Source organism: Hyla sarda, chromosome 4 (assembly GCF_029499605.1).
Source record: "Hyla sarda isolate aHylSar1 chromosome 4, aHylSar1.hap1, whole genome shotgun sequence".
Lineage (NCBI taxonomy): Eukaryota > Metazoa > Chordata > Amphibia > Anura > Hylidae > Hyla > Hyla sarda.
This window is the reverse complement of record NC_079192.1, coordinates 145,379,458-145,398,188: the sequence shown is the minus strand read 5'-3', so window position 1 is coordinate 145,398,188 and position 18,731 is coordinate 145,379,458. Positions and strand designations below refer to the sequence as shown.

General features: G+C 42.8%; 2 protein-coding genes across 4 annotated transcripts in view; both read left to right on the top strand.

The window, feature by feature from the left end:
* ATOSA (atos homolog A) overlaps positions 1-7,279 on the top strand; it is a 66,492-nt gene extending 59,213 nt beyond the window's left edge. For all 3 annotated transcript variants that reach the window (XM_056572339.1, XM_056572337.1, XM_056572336.1), the window contains exons 10-12: positions 363-431; positions 1,758-1,954; positions 6,737-7,279. In XM_056572339.1, the coding sequence (XP_056428314.1) occupies positions 363-431; positions 1,758-1,954; positions 6,737-6,890 (420 nt within the window). In that variant the 3' untranslated portion in view covers positions 6,891-7,279. The remainder of the gene's footprint in view (positions 1-362; positions 432-1,757; positions 1,955-6,736) is intronic.
* A 7,419-nt stretch (positions 7,280-14,698) lies between these two features.
* Positions 14,699-18,731, top strand: part of LOC130368542 (cAMP-regulated phosphoprotein 19) — a 31,172-nt gene continuing 27,139 nt past the window's right edge. The window contains exon 1 of the mRNA XM_056572340.1: positions 14,699-14,855. Coding sequence (XP_056428315.1) covers positions 14,796-14,855 — 60 coding nt within the window. The 5' untranslated portion in view covers positions 14,699-14,795. The remainder of the gene's footprint in view (positions 14,856-18,731) is intronic.

The following is an 18,731-nucleotide window of genomic DNA, read 5'->3' as shown; positions in this document are numbered from 1 at the left end:
GTCGTTCCCCAGCAGTGACTTGCCATGCCCCACACACACTCCCTGAATTTGGACTTCTGCAAGTCCGGGTGGAAACCAAATTTACTGTTTGGGAACAGAAGCCACATAGTGGCCATTTCAATCATATTAAATAGCAAAGTGTCTTATAATAACATAAGGAACAATATATTAAAAGTTTAGTTTAGTGACAGATACTCTTTAATAGATCTTTGTTTGATTCCCTCTATGTAGGGAGATTTTGTTACATGTTTATATTGAAAACTGGTGATTTATTTATTTATTTTTTATTAAAGAAAAACTGTCCTTATGATTTGTAGACTATTATGTTAGTTTTTATTATTAATAATATTTTTATATAATAGGGTAACATTACACTGGAATCTCTTGGCAAAAGGGGATATCGCATACCTCCTTCTGGAACTATTCAAGTGGTATGTTCAATTATCTGTTTTCTGATCTCTAAAACTGTGCAAAACTACCAGTTAGTACTGCAGTGACCACCAGCAGGATGAGTTGATGAGGGGGGGGCCTTCCTGTTAACCAAACTTCTGCCAAAGGCCTGTAAAGGGTTTACCTAGTGGGCACTTACTATACATCCCCTCCCAAACTGCAATAGCTGCCCTTTTCACAGACTTTGAAGCCTGGCAGGTTTTCCCTTACACCATGTCGTCCAGAGACTGACTTGTCATTGAGCTTTGTGGCTTTACAAAAGATTATACAGAATGTTATAAAAAGTGCAGGAGACAGTGTCCAGTGTCCATGAAACATCACTACCTTAAAGGAGATCTGCAGTGTAAGACACTTATACCCTATCTGCAGGACAGAATAAAAATGGTACTGATAAAAACTACAGATCAGTGCGCAAAAAAATTAGCCCTTATATAGGCCCGTATGCGGGAAAAAATGAAAGTTAAAGGGGTCAGAAGATAACCATTTTAAACATACTAATTTTGGTGCATGTAGTTTATAATTTTTTTTTTTTTTTTAAGTAGTAAAATAAAATAAAACTTACATAAATTGGGTATCCTTGTAACCGTATGGACCTACAGAATAAAGATAAGGTGTCATTTTTACTGAAAATTTTACTTTGTAGAAATGGAAGCCCCCAAAATTTACAGAATGGGAGTTTTATTTTCAATTTCACCCCACAAGTATTTTTTGGTTTTGCCGTAGATTTTGTTATTAAATGTTGCAATTACAAATATGGGTTTGTATGTGCAAAATTTAAAGAGTTTTTTGTTTTTTCCTACTCCACTTCTAAAAATCATAAGTGCAAAAACGAAAATTGGCCAGGTCCTTAAAGTCAAAATGGGCTTGGTCCTTTTAAGGGGTTAAAGGGTTTATCTAGTGGGAGAGGGTTTTATTTTTATTATTTTCTTTCCGCCCCTAACTATGCCCATTGTGTGGAATATAAAAATAAACTTCTACTTACCTCTAGCAGTGCCTCCGGTGTCCGGTTTCAGTCCCTGTCTTTGATCCTCTTTCTGAGCTATAGCATGACTGTTGTCGCTGGGAAGCACCTGGGCCCAATGTGTCTGCCACTCAGCAAATCTCTTGCCCAGGTGGGACATCTAGTGGGCAGCGCAATTTGCCGAGCTGCAGTATGACACACTAGGCCCAGGGGCCTCCCAGTGAAAACACATCCCACTGCAGATTAAAAAGTTGGGACCAGAGCAGGACGCTGGAGGTGAGTAAGAAGTCTCTGTAATTCTTTGTATTAAATTCACCTATTTAGCATTCTTCTCTTTGCACTTCAGACCTTATTTAATCCAAACAAGACTGTGGTGAAGATGTTTGTGGTGAAATATGACTTGCAAAAAATGCCACCCAATCACCAGACATTCCTGCGACAGAGAACGTTTTCTGTTCCTGGGAAACGAGATAAGAAAGTAACAGTCCCTGAGAACATCATGAAGACAGAAGAGCGGACACTGCGCTACCTCATCCACCTGAGGTAATCCCATATCCATCTACAGTATAGAATTACACTATAAATGTATTCAATCAGTTTATCTGTCTGAAAATATAACTTTATATTTTTTCTTATTTTTATTTATACGGCCCTATTACAGATAATAAAAACACACAAAACCAAAAGAATTACTATTTTCAAACTTATAAATGTCGATACATTCCAATGCAGTCTGACTATAAACATCTAGCCAGCAAATTACGTCCTTGCAGAGTGATGGAGCAGCATGTGACAGCCAGGCTTTCTAGAAAGAGCCAAGGACTTTGTTATGCCTTTCCTGCTTTCCCCAATATACACAGTCCTCAATGAGGAGAGTCGAAATTCTGCAATTAAATAAAGGAATTATTGTGAAAATGTCCCAAAAAGGTCTAATATGACTTTATGGGGTACATAATATGTGAAATAACATAATTTAATACATTTACTACACCCACAATATTAAGAAATAAGTTAACTAAAATAAAAATTATATAAAAAAAAAAGCCTGATGCGGCAAAATAAATCTGGAAGCGGTTAAAAGTGTTGTCACAAAATTAACACATATCTAAAGGATAGACAATATATGATCACAGGGGACTGCACCCCCACTGATCTTGGGATCAGGTGTGCTGTGTTCCCTTTTTTAAATGGGATCGCAGTCAAGCATGCACTCAAATGTATGTGACCGATGGAGAAAGCGAAGTGTACAAGGCTGTCTATCCCATATACTTAAATACTGCAGTTTATTAACCCCTTAATGACGCAGGATATAAATGTACGTCCTGGTGCGGTGGTACTTAAAGCAGCATGACGTACATTTATGTCCTGTACATGACTGCGAGCATCAGAGCGATGCTAGAGTCATGTGCGGCAGTTCCCGGCTGCTGATAGCAGCCAGTGACTCGCCGGTAATGGCCGACATCCGCGATCGTGCGGATGTCTGCCATTAACCCCTCAGATTCCGTGAATAATACAGATCACGACATCTGCGGGAGTGCGGTCAGAAAAATGCATGCTGCTGCGGCGGCGGCGATCCTGTTCATCTGTAATCTGTTCATCTATGCATAGCACTGAACAGTATTAGCAATCAAATGATTGCTATAAATTGTCCCCTAAGGGGACATAAGTTTAAAAATAAAAGTAAAAATTTTTTGAAAGAACCCTTCCCCCAATAAAAATTTAAATTTTCACTTTTTCCCAATTTTACCCCCAAAAAGTGTTAAAAAAAAATAAAAATACATTTATTTAATAAAAATGTTTGGTATCGCTGCGTGCGTAAATATCCAAACTATTAAAATATAATATTAATAATCCCGTATGGTGAACGTCGTGAACGTAAAAAAGAAAGTCCAAAATTGCTGCTTTTTTTTTTATAACATTTTATTTTAGTCCCCAAAAATTTTTATAAAAAATGTATTAAAAGTTTTTTATATATGTAAACGTGGTGCAAAAAAGGAGCCCTCATACTCCCGCTTATAGAGAAAAATGAAGAAGTTATAGGTGAGCAAAATAGAGGGATTGTAAACGCACAAATTTTGTTAAAATGTTAGCGATTTTTTTTTTATTTTTTTATATTTTTTTTTTTTTAGTGGTACAATAATAGAAAAGTATGTAAGCATTGGTATCCTTTCAATCGTATTGACCCGCAGAATAAAAAAATTTTATATTTTACCGTATAAAATAGTGTACAGCATGAAACCGAAACCTTCCAAAATTTAGCAAAATTGCTGTTTTCTTATCAATTTCCCCACACAAATAGTATTTTGTTTGGTTGCGCCATACATTTTATGTTAAAATGAGTAATGTCATTACAAAGGACAACTGGTCATGCAAAAAACAAGCCCTCATACTAGTCTGTGGATGAAAATATAAAAAAAGTTATGATTTTTAAAAGGCAAGGAGGAAGAAACTAAAATAAAATTTTCTGAGTCCTTAAGGCCCAAATGGGTTGAGTCCTTAAGGGGTTAAGGAGCATGACTTATACAGTGTTACTAACTAGAGCAGCAGCATCCTAGAAAAAAGAAGAAATTAAGGTGCGCCCTCGTGAAGAATGTATGATAATGGGACAGATGTGTTAACACAGCCTCTTACCGGATCGTGTTCCACTAAGAGTGCAACATCTCGTGAGACATGTAGAATCCCAAGTCAAGATCAGCTGTCTTGTCAACCCTGGTCCGCTGAGTCCAGTGGACAAGGTAAATCAAATTCCCTGTGTGTTGGGAAAACCGACCAGTACAAGGTGCTTCCTCTCATGTTGATAGATCTCTAAAATAAGATGGAGTTAATAAAAAATATGTATTGAGCAAAAGGCTACAGCTTTCAAATTTAAAAATGAATTCTCTTCATCAGGCCTAGTAGAACTGTGGTTTACAAAGAGTGAGTATATAACAGTAAATACTTAAAGGGGTAGTCCAATGGTGAAAAACTTATCCCCTATCCTAAGGATAGGGGATAAGTTTGAGATCGCGGGGGGTCCGACCGCTGGGGCCCCGTGCGATCTCTCTGTACGGGGCCCCGGCTCTCCGCCGAGATAGCGGGTGTCGACCCCCGCACGAGGCGGCGGCCGACACGCCCCCTCAATACATCTCAATGGCAGAGCCGGAGATTGCCGAAGGCAGCGCTTCGGCTTTGCCATAGAGTTGTATTGAGGGGGCGTGTCGGCCGCCGCCTCGTGCGGAGGTCGACACGCCCCCTTCCCGCGGGCTGTTGGGGCTCCGTACAGGAGATCACAGGGGGCCCCAGGGGTCGGACCCCCCGCGATCTGCAACTTATCCCCTATCCTTAGGATAGAGGATAAGTTGCTCACCACTGAGTCACCACTGGACTACTCCTTTAATCACTGGTTCACACCACAAACATTACATCATATGACAATCGGATGTCAATCAAATCCGTAACTACTCATTAGTAGTAAAATATAATAAAATAGAGCAATTATGATCTATACAATAAAATCTGAATAGTCCCTATGATCACAAACAATTTACATATTATACAGTCCTGGCCATAAATGTTGGCCCCCTCCAGAAATTTTTCTTGAAAATGAAGTATTTCTCACAGAAAAGGATTGCAGTAACACATGTTTTGCTATACACTTGTTTATTCCCTTTGTGTGTATTAGAACTAAACCAAAAAAGGGAGGGAAAAAATGCAAATTGGACATAATGTCACAAACTCCAAAAATGGGCTGGACAAAATTATTGGCACCCTTAACTTAATATTTGGCACCCTTAACTTAATATTTGGTTGTGCACCCTTTGGAAAAAAAGAACTGAAATCAGTCACTTCCTATAACCATCAATAAGCTTCTTTCACCTCTCAGCCGGAATGTTGGGACCACTCTTCCTTTGCAAACTGCTCCAGGTCTCTCTTATTGGAAGAGTACCTTTTCCCAACAGCAATTTTAAGATCTCTCCACGGGTGTTCAATGGGATTTAGATCTGGACTCATTGCTGGCCACTTCAGAACTCCCAAGCGCTTTGCTACCATCCATTTCTGGGTGTTTTTTTTAACGTATGTTTGGGGTCATTGTCCTGCTGGAAGACCAAGATCTCGGACGCAAACCTAGCTTTCTGACACTGGGCTGTACAGTGCAACCCAAAATCCGTTGGTAATCCTCAGATTTCATGATGCCTTTCACACATTCAAGGAAGCAGAACAACCCCAAAACATCATTGAACCTCCCCCATATTTCACTGTAGGTACTGTGTTCTTTTCTTTTTAGGCCTCATTCCGTTTTCAGTAAACAGTAGAATGATGAGCTTTACCAAAAAGGTCTCATCTGTCTACAAGATGTTTTCCCAGAAGGATTTTGGCTTACTCAAGTTCATTTTGGCAAAATGTAGTCTTTCTTTTTTATGTCTGTGTCAACAGTGGGGTCCTCCTGTGTCTCCTGCCATAGCGTTTCATTTTATTTAAATGTTGACGGATAGTTCACGCTGACACTGATGCTCCCTGAGCCTGCAGGACAGCTTGAATATCTTTGGAACTTGTTTGGGGCTGCTTATCCACCATCCGGACTATCCTGCGTTGACACCTTTCATACATTTTTCTCTTCTGTCCACGCCCAGGGAGATTAGCTATAGTGCCATGGGTTGCAAACTTCTTGATAATGTTGCGCACTGTGGACAAAGGCAAATCTAGATCTCTGGAGATGGACTTGTAACCTTAAGATTGTTGATATTTTTTCCACAAGTTGCTTCTCAAGTCCTCAGACAGTTCTCTTTTTTTCCTTTTTTTTTGTTGTCCATGTTTGGTGTGGCACACACACAGACACACAATGCAAAGACTAAGTGCACTTTTCTCCTTTTTTACCTGCTTTCAGATGTTATTTTTATATTGTCCAAGCCAGTTACTTGCCCCATGTGAGTTTGTTTCCAGCATGTGATGCTCCTTTAATCTTATTTTTCCACAATTTTGAGAGAGTGCCAATAATTTTGTCCAGACCATTTCTGGAGTTTAGTGTGACATTATTTCCAATTTGCTTTTTTCCTCCGTTTTTTGGTTTAGTTCCAATACACAGAAAGGGAATAAACGTGTGTATAGCAAAACATGTTACTGCAATCTTTTTCTGTGAGAAATACTTCATTTTCTTGAAAAATTTCAGGGGTGCCAACATTTATGGCCATTACTGTTTATATTAGCAAATGTTGTACTTTGCAAATGGAATTCCTAGCATTAATAACACCATAAATGTTATATTCAGGGGACAAATACAGAGGCACAACTCTATAAATGTTCTACATCTGGGCACTTTAATTCTTAAAACTGTTAATTTCTTTCCAGGTTCCAAAGTTCAAAGTCTGGAAAGATCTACCTCCACAAAGATGTTAGACTTCTTTTCTCTCGGAAGTCCATGGAAGTTGACAGTGGGGCAGCATATGAACTGAAATCTTACATAGAAACTCCAACAAACCCACAGTTTTCATCCAGATGCTGAGCTAACCACAGTAAAGAAAATCTTTGACAAAAAATAAAATTGGCTTGACATCCCTGACTCTGGTCTAAATAGACGTGACCCAAGAATGGACCAGCTCCCGAGATTTTATTCAGTGCATTCTGTGTCATTTTGTGTAGACTGGAAAAGAATAGAGTCCTAATCCATTTTTCTACTATGTAATACCACTTTGATTAGGTGCGTGCTGCATTAGCGATTCTCCATGTTAGTTTAGTGTTTACACCTTTTTGTTTTATTTTGTTTATTTAATATTTAATGTTTCATTTACTACAGTGATTTGTTTTGTGTTCTAATGTAGCACAAAACCTATGTAAATCATACAATGTATTTTTGACAGTAATATTGAATTCTAAAATATATATAAATCGATACTTTGGTGTTGATTTATTGTATAGATACATTTTACTGGTGATGCCAGAAGGCTACATTAAATTCAAACCAGTTAGCACAGGGGACATTGCTGCCCTAAAAGAATTATTAGTCTGTTCAGTGCAATAAAAAGTTCTTCTAGGGTTGCACCCAATGCAAGTTGTATTTACATCCTTTAAAGTTGTTCTTGAGGAATGGCTCACGTGGTCAATTTACTGCAGAAATGTCTTTGTATTATTCATCAGAATTTGGTCAGGAGAAACCCCTAAACCTGTTGCAGAAGCAACCCCATTCAGAAAACTCTGCTGCAAATCTGTCAAGTGCAAACTTACCCTAAGAAATAAGAAAGCAGAAAATACGCAGGAACATACAGCACGTGTGACGACACTTGTGTGGTCTTATGTGCAGACTTTGTGGACTGGACATGGAGATTCCAGAGGAATTATAGGTTTGGCATTATTTAGGGTACTTACACATGGCTAACGCAAATTGACACAGTGCAGTTTGAGGGTATGGTCACATGGGCAGATTTTCCACTGCAGTAAACCGTGCAGCAGATCCCATTTGAAGTCAACAAAATCTGCTGCAGAACATCCGCCCTTGTGAATGTACCCTGAAGATGTACTCACAGAGGATCCGCTGTGGCGTTGAAGTGGTGAAATCCACAGTTGTGGATCTGGTGAGTTGTTTTATTTATTTATTTTTTTGCGCTACCAGCAGCAGACTTATGCCAGCGGAATCTCTGCTGTTGAAAATTGACCACAGACCCCATCGAAGTCAATAGGGTCTGCAGAGGATTTTTAACAGTGGAGATTACGCTGGCAAAAATCTGCTGCTTGTAGCGCACGTAGACCTCGCCCCTTTTCAAATTCTTAGCGGGAAATTTGCTGCGAGCTTGAAAAGAAATGCGCCCGTCTGAACGTACCCTAAGGGTAGGGTCTCACGTAACTGATCCGCAGCATATTTTATACACTGGGGGAGATTTATCAACGCTGTCTGTGTCCCGCATCAATATAGACCAAACTACAGAGGGTTAGGCCGGTCTATTGTGCCCCTAATTTATCAAAAGGCGCACGGCTCTTGATAAATTCTGTGCACAGACTTTGTGATCTATGCTTTAGACTATATTTAAACCTGCTCCAGCATGGTCTGACATTTCGGTGTACTTTTAGCCGATGCGACTTGTCGCTGAAAAGTCGCTTTTGATAAATTCAGCACCAATGCATTTTTCCGTCTAAAATGGACTAGAATGCATCATGTTTTAAAAATCCTCTAAAGCAAAAGTCGCAGAAAAGTCGCACATATTTAGACTGTGACTTTCTGTGCGACAAATTTAGACAGGAAAAAACAGTCTAAATCCTTTGATAAATATACCCCACTGTGCGTGTGGCGACTCACAGGTCATAGCGGTGGATTGCCGCTACGTGCAGACAGGCACAGCAGGAGGCACACTATGGGGTCAGGTCATCGGCGGATCCGCAGCCTAAAATACGCTGCGGATCAGTTTTGTGACCCTACCCTAAAAGAATTATTTTATGCTAAATAAAAGGAATGGATCTTAATTGAAAGCTGCTTTTTATCAAATCTGTACTGTGTGAATATGCCCTAAAGTAGTGGTTCACAACTAGGTGCTTGAGTGCCACATGTGGCTTAAAGGGGTATTCCAGGAAAAACATTTTTATATATATATATATATATATATATATATATATGTGTGTATATATATATATAATATATCTCAACTGGCTCCAGAAAGTTAAACAGATTTGTAAATTACTTCTATTAAAAAATCTTAATCCTTTCAGTACTTATGAGCTTCTGAAGTTAAGGTTGTTCTTTTCTGTCTAAGTGCTCTCTGATGTCATGTGTCTCAGGAACCACCCAGTTTAGAGGCAAATCCCCATAACAAACCTCTTCTAAACTGGGTGGTTCCCGAGACTTGTGTCATCAGAGAGCACTTAGACAGAAAAGAACAACCTTAACTTCAGAAGCTCATAAGTACTGAAAGGATTAAGCTTTTTTAATAGAAGTCATTTACAAATCTGTTTAACTTTCTGGAGCCAGTTGATATATATAAAAACGTTTTTTCCTGGATAACCCCTTTAAGATCCCCCTGCTGTGTGGTTTGCCATAGGAGACTCAAGATTTGTCAAAGGGGCAGACATAACCTAACTACCAGAGTTAGCAAATATAAGCAGCTTAGATTTTTTTTTTCTCCTTTTGTAATCATCAGGAGCCACATTCGGTTAAACTATATTACATGTGGATCACAAATGGTTGGGACAATCTGTCCTAAATACATTTTCCAGTTCTTTTGTAGCATCCCACAACCTGCAGTACACAAACCAGATTATTTACAACATCAACAATATGAACCATACTCAGGATGACATTTGAGCACTTTGTCACACCCAGTAGATGAATGCCTTCATAGTCTGTTTTAACTAGCCTTGTGTGCTTGTGCAACTGTGTACTGCTATGTTTCCCAACCAGGGTGCCTCCAGCTATTGCAAAACTACAACTCCCAGCATGCTCGGACAGCCAAAGGCTGGCCGGGCATGCTGGGAGTTGTAGTTTTGCAACAGCTGGAGGCACCCTGGTTGGGAAATACTGGTGTACTGGATGGATGTAACCAAACAGCTGCAGTTCCTAGAGAATCCAGCTGTATTCACACATGCAGTTTTTGTTTTCTGGTATCAGTCATTGATAAATTGCCCCCATTATGGGTTGCAGATTTTTATGTATTTTCTGCAGTAGATACAGAAGAGAAATAGGATTAATTTTCCTTTTTGAATCATCTCCTGCCTTTCGACTACAACAATTTTTTTAGGATGTTGTTAAAGCCCTAGTGACTCTACCCTGGCTGCTGTACATGGAAAAAAAAAACTGTGAAATATATAGGATGACTATATTGAGGCAAGAAAAAGCTTTTTGCGTGTTTGTAATTTGCAATATCTGGGTCTGTTGTGACGTTACTGTAACAATTTCACAGTTAGTTTGGTAAACGTGCTCCCCATAAAAATTTAAATTTGCTTTGGGTGAAGCAATATAAGCCACTTTATATGGAAGAAGTTTGGGTGGCATAGTCCTTGAGAGACAATCGGGCTGACTAGTGTGGAACTACAGTTGCCACAAACCACGGTAAGGAATATCTGCATTGTAAGGCTAGGTTTACACTACGGAATCTCTGGGCAGAATTTCTGCCAGGGATTTGGCTGGTGGGCACTAAGACCGCATGGACTGCACTGCTGTCCCCAAAGATGGCAATGCATTTTTTGAGCAGATCTCCCAAAAGATCCACCCAGAAATGCATTGCCGTCTATGGGGACAGCAATGCAGTCCGTGCGATCTTAGTGCTGCTGGCTTAATCTCCAGCAGAAATTCTGCCCAGAGATTCCGTAGTGTGAACCTGGCCTAAGTCATATAGTTTACATCTAAAACAAGATGGCAAACCCAAATCCTGTGATGTTTGCATTGACTTGCAAGGAAGAATGCAAGAGGATGAATTCACTTGACAGGCTAGTGTTCAGCAATGAGGCAACCTTCACCTCAGTGGGAAGATCAATAGCCATGATGCTAGAATTTAAATGGGTACTCCGGTGGAAAACTTTTTTTTATTTTTTTTAAATCAACTGGTGCCAGAAAGTTAAACAGATTTGTAAATCTTTTTCTTTTTGAATTTCTTTTTTTTTGTCTTTTCCACAGTGCTCTCTGCTGACACCTGATGCCCATATCAGGAACTGTCTAGAGCAGGAGAAAATCCCCATAGCAAACCTATGCTGAGTGTCAGCAGAGAGCACTGTGGACAAGATAAAAAAGAAATTCAAAAAGAAAAGAATTTCCTCTAGCATACAGCTGATAAAATGTACTGGAAGGGTAAAGATTTTTTAATAGAAGTCATTTACAAATCTGTTTCACTTTCTGACACCAGTTCATTAAAAAAAAAAATGTTTTTCACCGGAGTACCCCTTTTAAGGCTCAGAAAAACTGTGCCCTTAGGCTAGGTTCACACTACGGAATTTCCGCCTGCAATTCCGTTTTGAAATTGCAGGCAGAAATTCTGCTTGCTAAAATGTACTGTATGGTGAATGGGTTTCCGTTGACAAATTCACACTTCGGAATTTGTGAACGGAAAATCCGTTTGGATATTTCCGCCTGAAGAATAGTGTTGCTATTGGAGACTGCCGTGTCCACACGGTCCTGGCGCTGGCCGCACTTGGAATCTCCGGACGGAACTTTTCTGCCTGAAGATTCCGCAGTGTAAACCTAGCCTTATAGAAGACATGAGGTCCTCATCCAAAGTAAATTTGTTCTTTGCAATGAACAAATGCAAAGTTCACCTAGACTTGGCCGCCACAATTTCCACAATTTCCAGATATAACACCCTGTGACTTCTCACTGTGAGCCTACATTAAGGACTCAGAGATTTATCAAAACCCGTGCAGAGGAAAAGTTGACCAGTTGCCCATAGCAACCAATCCGATTGCTTCTTTCACTTCTTTTTTTTTTTTTTTTTAAAAGGCCTCTGAAAAAGTAAAAAAAAGCGATCTGATTGGTTGCTATGGACAACTGGTCAACTTTTTCTCAGCAAAGGTTTTGATAAAGCTCCCCGAGTGTATCCCTGGACCCTGCCAAAGATGTGAGTAATTTAAAGAAGTGGTCTCATGGAGGAAATTTTCCACAATGACTGGGATGCAAGAAAATAAAACACTCAAGATGACTTGCCTGCCTCCAGTCCCCCAATGTCCCAGTATCTTGTTTCGTTCCTTCGCCGCCGTCTTCTTCCTGCTCCGGATGTGGTCAACATGTCCTAGGCTAGGCAATGACCCATGGCATTGGTCGCCTAAGAGTATGATATTTGTGAAGGGGGTTGAATCACAGGACTGGTGTGGGCAGAACAGTGCACCAAGGGGACTGGGGAACCGCAACCCCCCCCAATGCACCAAGATAACTTACATATTAGGAGTTATCCATAACTCAGAAACAGTGCAATGGATCTAATAAAGAAAATCTGCATTGGAATCAGCAACAGGCTGCATTCACACCACTTTTTGCCATAAATTTCCCATATACGTTTTCAATTTGAAAACTGTATGGAACTGTATTGAAAACCATATGCCAAAAGATGCATCAGGTTGTGTCCGTTTTGCAGCCTGAATGGTTTTGTCAGTTTCTTTTCCTTTACCCAAAACCGTAGCCTACCACTTTTTATGGTCCGGGTGAAAAACCGTATTGAAACCTATACATTTTTATTTTTTTTTACATGGGAGTCAATGGGAACCATACAGAACTGTATGTGCATTTTATTTAATTTTTTTCCCTTGGAATTTCAATCAAACAAGTCAATTAATTTGTAAGAAATATGCCCCAATGACAAGTATTTGGCTCCAAAATTAGATAAAAAATGAGACCCGGTAGAAATAATGGGTCATTATTATGTCAGCGCCTGAACCCACTGGAGGGCACTATGGTACAGACACAGATTATGGAAGGGATGAAAGGTGTCCTGCCGTGTGATCAGCTAAAACTGTGACATTGCTTCTCCTTTAACTAAGGGTATGTTCACACTACGTAATTTCTGTGGAATTCCATGAGTGGAATGCCGCGAATGGAATTATGTGCTGTGAACATAAACATCAGTGTGAATGGGTCTTCCGCGAGACCCTTCACACTGCGGAATTTCAGCATGTATATTCTTTGTGCGGAAGTCCGCAAACACTGCATAGCCGTCAATGGTGACGGCACAGTGCCGCGCAGTCCTACCGCCAAAGTATTGCGGCGCCGGCCGCCAGAATGGAATCTCCGCTCGCGGAATTCTGCGGGCAGAGATTCCGTTCATTATCCGTAGTGTGAACATACCCTAAGAAAGAAACAATTAGGAATCTACAATGACCCTGAAAGGTCAGTGATTGCCCCCCATCAGGCAAAAATTGTGTTTTTGGCCTTGAGTGGAACCCAGAAAGGGCCAAAAATAAGTGGATTGTGGGAGGAGTGTGGCTTGCAATCTGGACCAACACACTCAACAGGAGATGCAGAGCGGAGCTTGTGGAGTAATAGGCTTGCATGGGACTTCAGACAAAAAAAATCCAACCCTCGCAAATAGGGATGAGTAAGGCTTATTTAACTATCCTATATATTATTAGTGTACATATAAGTAACATGTGCACCAAGTTTCATCTAAATATTTCCAGCCATTTGGAAGTGATGCTAGAACATACACACAAACATAAACCTTTTTAACAACAAAAGAGCAATCTGATTGCTTGCTATGGACAACTGCTCCACTTTTCCTCCAAACAGCTTTTAATAAATCTTCCCATCGGTTCAAGGGCTCAGGGCACGGGTGTAGTTGTATGTGGTGCAGGGGTAGCAGTCGCAATGGGACCCTGGTGCCTAAGGGGGCCCAAAGGCACATCTGCCCCATAGGAGACCAATTTTATAATTGGCACATGGGGCCCTGTTGCAGATTTTGCATCAGGGCCCAAAAGATACCAGTTATGCCTCTGGCTCAGGGTAGGTTCACACTACGTTAGTGCTCCCTTTAGTCGGATCTGTCATCATCCCACCTATAGAGGGATGCAGTGGACCACATTGATTTCCATGGCCAAACTGAGTCAGATAGTGACTCTGTACTGGACCTATGCGCCATTTTCAATTTCGCAGGAGTCCCGTTGATTTCAATGGGATTCTGCTGCACTGTAAACATGATGGAATTTCCACAGAAGAAACAATCTCGATTCCAGCATCCACAGAATAAATAGACATGTCTTCTTTCTGCGGATTCCGGTCGGAAAGGCATCACCGTCTACGATACAGCACATTTCCAAGTGTTCCTAGCGCCTGCCGGAACATTCAAATGTGCAGAATGTCTGCCCGTGTTTTCCATGTCATGGCCTATATGTCGGCAATTTTTTTTATTACTTGATTAACCCTTTACTTAACGTGTAAGAATGAAAAGAAAAAAATTGTGCTTAGGGTATTTTCCTAAGGGTGGTAGGGTCTTGTGTGCCACATAAGATGCAACAATTTCAAATAGTTACTATCGATAAATACCTAACCACTGATTCTTGTTCATATAGAAAATGTGTGTTCACTGAACTGTAGACATTAGTAATAATGGGATTACATATTTGTTGCCTAACTACAACTACCGGGCATGCTGGGAGTTGTAGTTTTTCAACATGTGGTCCACAGTTTGGAGACCACTGACATTGGATGTAAATCTATCCTCATTCATGTAAGTTATGTGGAATCTATTGTTCTCATACATAAACAGTTGTTCCTTTACGACTCTACTTCATCCTGGGATAGAAGAAACTACACTTCCCATGATGCTTTGCTGTAGACGACATCACGTGCTGGAGCACGCAGTACGCTTGAAGAGGATTCCCTGCTCGTTCTTGACGTCGCTGACACGCGAGAGTGACGCATTTAGCGTAGCGGCCATCTTGGAGTAGGAGGAGCCAGGAGGCTGCCTAGTGTCGGACGGTGCTGTGAGGCCGCCGTATCTCCACCGACATGTCCGCGGATAACCAGGAGACCAGAGCTCAGGAGGAAAACTCTACTGACGAACAAAAGGTAAGTGTGGCGGGACATGGCGGCTGGAGGCTCGGTGAGGCGTGTACACCCGGAGAGGCGCGGGAGGATGAGTCACATGAAGTGGGCTCAAGACCCATAGGAACTGCATTCCCGGCATCTCCAGATGCCCCCCCCCCCCCTTTGCACTGTTTGGTACAGGCCGCACTGTGTAGGCTAAGCGCTTTGAAGGCGAGACCACTCGTGGCTAAGGGGTGACATTTACATCCTCCATGTATGTTGATCGGTGGAGGAGCAATTATGCTTGCCGGGCCTGTGTCCGCTTCCCGGTCGTCTCCTGTACAGCAGCCATTCCCGGCGGGATCTCTGACTTCCTGGCCCCACCTATGTGCGATCTTCATGAGGATACATGTTATCCTGCAGCCTCACCCTTCTTGTATGTCTGGGCTGTGACAGTGTCTTGGCTCACTCTCCATATAATAGAGGCTTCTTGGCTCAGTACCTTTTTATTTTCTGATGACCTCAAATTATTATTATTATTTTTTTTTAACACAAGTGTCCTATAAGACAGATGGCCTATGCTGTGTGTGCACCAATAAGGGTTCTATGTACTAGGGCAGTGTTTTCCCACCGTGGTGCCTCCAGCTGTTGCAAAACTACAACTCCCAGCATGCCCGGACAGCCAAAGGCTGTCCGGGCATACTGGGAATTGTAGTTTTGCAACAGCTGGAGACACCCCGGTGGGAAAACACTGACTTAAGGGGAGGCCGTCTGCCTACATGAGTGGGCACTGCCTGATACCTACTGATCAGCCATGAGCAGCACATGGCCCAGGCCTTAGCATAGGCACAGATGTGATTACAAGGGCCAGTCAGTGCAGTAGAAGACTGACAGCCTTGACATGTGGTTGGACTTTGTATGCAGTTGTATCCAGTGGGAATCCATACTGTAGTTTATACTAATTCGCTTTGGATAAATAAAGTGCCTAAAACACTTCTTACCCAGATTCTGCATTAGGTGAATGAGCACCATTGACTGGGGCTGGTGTACGAGCAGATTTATAGCAGTGAACCCATGGCAGAGATGTGAGTGTATTCCTCAGGTTTCTACCACAGATCCACAATGGCTTTTTCTGATGTCTGAACATGGGGAGGCTTCTATAACATCTGTACTTTATTTTTATACAGGATGGTCCCACATGTCTATAAGCCAACGTGACGAGGATCTGTTAGGCTGTGTTCAAACAGCTTTCCTTGTACATTTAGCCAATACTACAGAAAAGCACCTGTAGTGCCGAACGCCCCCCCCCCCCCAACCACACACATTTTTTATATGCTCTGAAATCATCTCTGCCCCCCCCCCCCTTAAGTAAACTATAAAAAGATCTGTACCCTCCCTTTATATGCACCAGAAAAGCATCTATTTCCTCCTCTGTACAATAAAACATCCTCCTATATGCATCAAGAAAACATCTCTAGGCCTTCCCTTATATGCACCACGAAATCCTCACTAGGCCTCCCTTTATATACATCAGGAAAGTATTTCTAGTAGGGATTGACCGATTATCGGTATGGCCGATAATCATGATTTTGGGTATTATCGGTATCGGCAATTGCCTTGCCGATAAACCGATAATGCCCTGCCGCGTCACACCGCCCCGGCCCCATTGCCTCCCCCATCCCCGGTTTTATAATTACCTGTTCCTGGGGCCCACGCTTCTTCTTGCTCCTGCTGCCTCCTGCGTTACGCTGTGCGTGACGTCACCGTCAGTGCGCACAGTGACAGTTCAGGAGGAGCCAGATGTAGAGTGGACCCCGGAAACAGGTAATTATAAAACCGGGGGAGGCAATGGGGCCGGGGCCGGGGCGGTGCGGTGCGGCGGGTCGGGGTGAAAGGTCTCAGGACCCCCGGACAGGCAGGGGGAGAGAAGCGGGGGCGGCGGCGGTCTATGGCACCGCAAAAGCCACTGCAGTGCATTGATTTAAAGCGCCCGCTTTAAATCGATGATCTGCAGCGGTGTCGCGGGGGGATAAATAGCTGATAACTTATACCGGAATATCGGTATAAGCTATCGGCCCTAACCTACACCGATTATTGGTATCGGCCCTAAAAAAAACGATATCGGTCGATCCCTAATTTTAGGCCTCCCTTCATATACATCAGGAAAGTGTTTCTAGGCCTCCATTTATATAAAGATCTATATGCTGCCTCCCCCGTAACATACAGGGGAACACCGCATGCATAAGAGCCTGTATATGTCATTAATACCATAAAGTTATGTCAGATGGAGATCTTAGACATATTTTAGCTGGCCTTAAAGGGAATCAAGCATCAGATATTTTACCATATATAAAACACATAGCATCGCCTTATATATGGTAAAATCTTCATCCTTAAAATCCCCAGGAGACATTCCTGTCCGCAGGGATGATGAGGATATAAAGTCTCCCCTGCTGCCCTGTAAGTAGTCCCCTGGGCGGGAAGCTGTACTCGTCCTGTAATCTTGCCCGCTCCGCATGATTGACAGTCTGCTTTATTGCTCTGCTCTGTCTGCCTAGGGAGCAGAGTGGGGATTCAGGCTGTCAATCATGTGGAGAGGTGCAAAAAGCATCTACAACACTTGCTGCCATTGTTCATCTTGTACAGTCTGCCTCATACAGCCCTGTATATGGAGAAATTAAAGTTAGCAATACTGACATCTTTATTTCTTCTCCGTTCTACCTGCCCAGGAGCTGCCTCATCGCTAGTGCTGCATTAGCAGTGAATATTAATAAAGGGGCGGGCAGAACGGCCTGTAGACTTAAGTATTCTTAAAAGCTAATTGGGAATGCCCTATTGCTGGTTTCCCAGAATTGGCATGTATACATTTTGCTGGATATCACAACAGCCAGATGGCTTTAGGTAAGAAGCGCATTGTTAGAATGAAGGTCACCCACACTAAGCCTGTGTATTCAGGTTAGTGGCCCCCTTTTCAGTTTCTTTAAGGGTCTATTCACACGTACAGTATTCTGCACAGATTTGATGCACAGGATTTCAAGGTGTGTTCAGTCATTCAGTTTACCGTATTTATCGGCGTATAACACGCACTTTTTAGGCCGCTTCTCTCCCCCTGCCTTTCCTGGGGTCTAGAGCCCTGCTGCCGGCCCTTCTCTCCCCCTAGCTATCTGCGCCGCTGCCCATTCTGTCCCCCTAACTATCGGTGCCGGCGCCCCACTGCTGGCACCGATAGCCAGGGGGAGAGAAGCGGCGCCGACAGCCAGGGGGAGAGAAGGGGCAGCGGCACCCATTGCCGGTGCCGCTGCCCCGTTGCCTCCCCCATCCCCGGTGGCATAATTACCTGTTGCCGGGGTCGGGTCCCGCTGCTGCAGGCCTCCGGCGTGCGTCCCCTGCGTGGTTGCTATGCACGGCGCTGCGCACTAACGTCATGCGCCGTGCAGCGCATAGCAACGACGCAGGGGACGCACGCCGGAGGCCTGCAGCAGCGCGGACCCGACCCAGGTAATTATGCCACCGGGGGAGGCAACGGGGCAGCGGCGCCAGCAATGGGTGCCGCTGCCCCTTCTCTTCCCCTGGCTGTCGGCGCCGCTTCTCTTCCCCTGGCTATCGGCGCCGCCACCGATAATCAGGGGGGTAGAACGGGCAGCAGCGCCGATAGCCAGCGGGAGAGAAGGGCCGGCAGCAGCGCTCTAGACCCCTCGAAAGGCAGGGGGAGAGAAGCGGGCAGCGACGGCCTCTCTCCCCCTGCCTTTCCTGGGGGTATATCGGGGTATACACGCGCACACACGCACCCTCATTTTACCATGGATATTTGGGTAAAAATCTTTTTTTACCCAAATATCCTTGGTAAAATGAGGGTGCGTGTTATAGGCCGGTGCGTGGTATACCCCGATAAATACGGTATATTGAAATCTGCAGCAG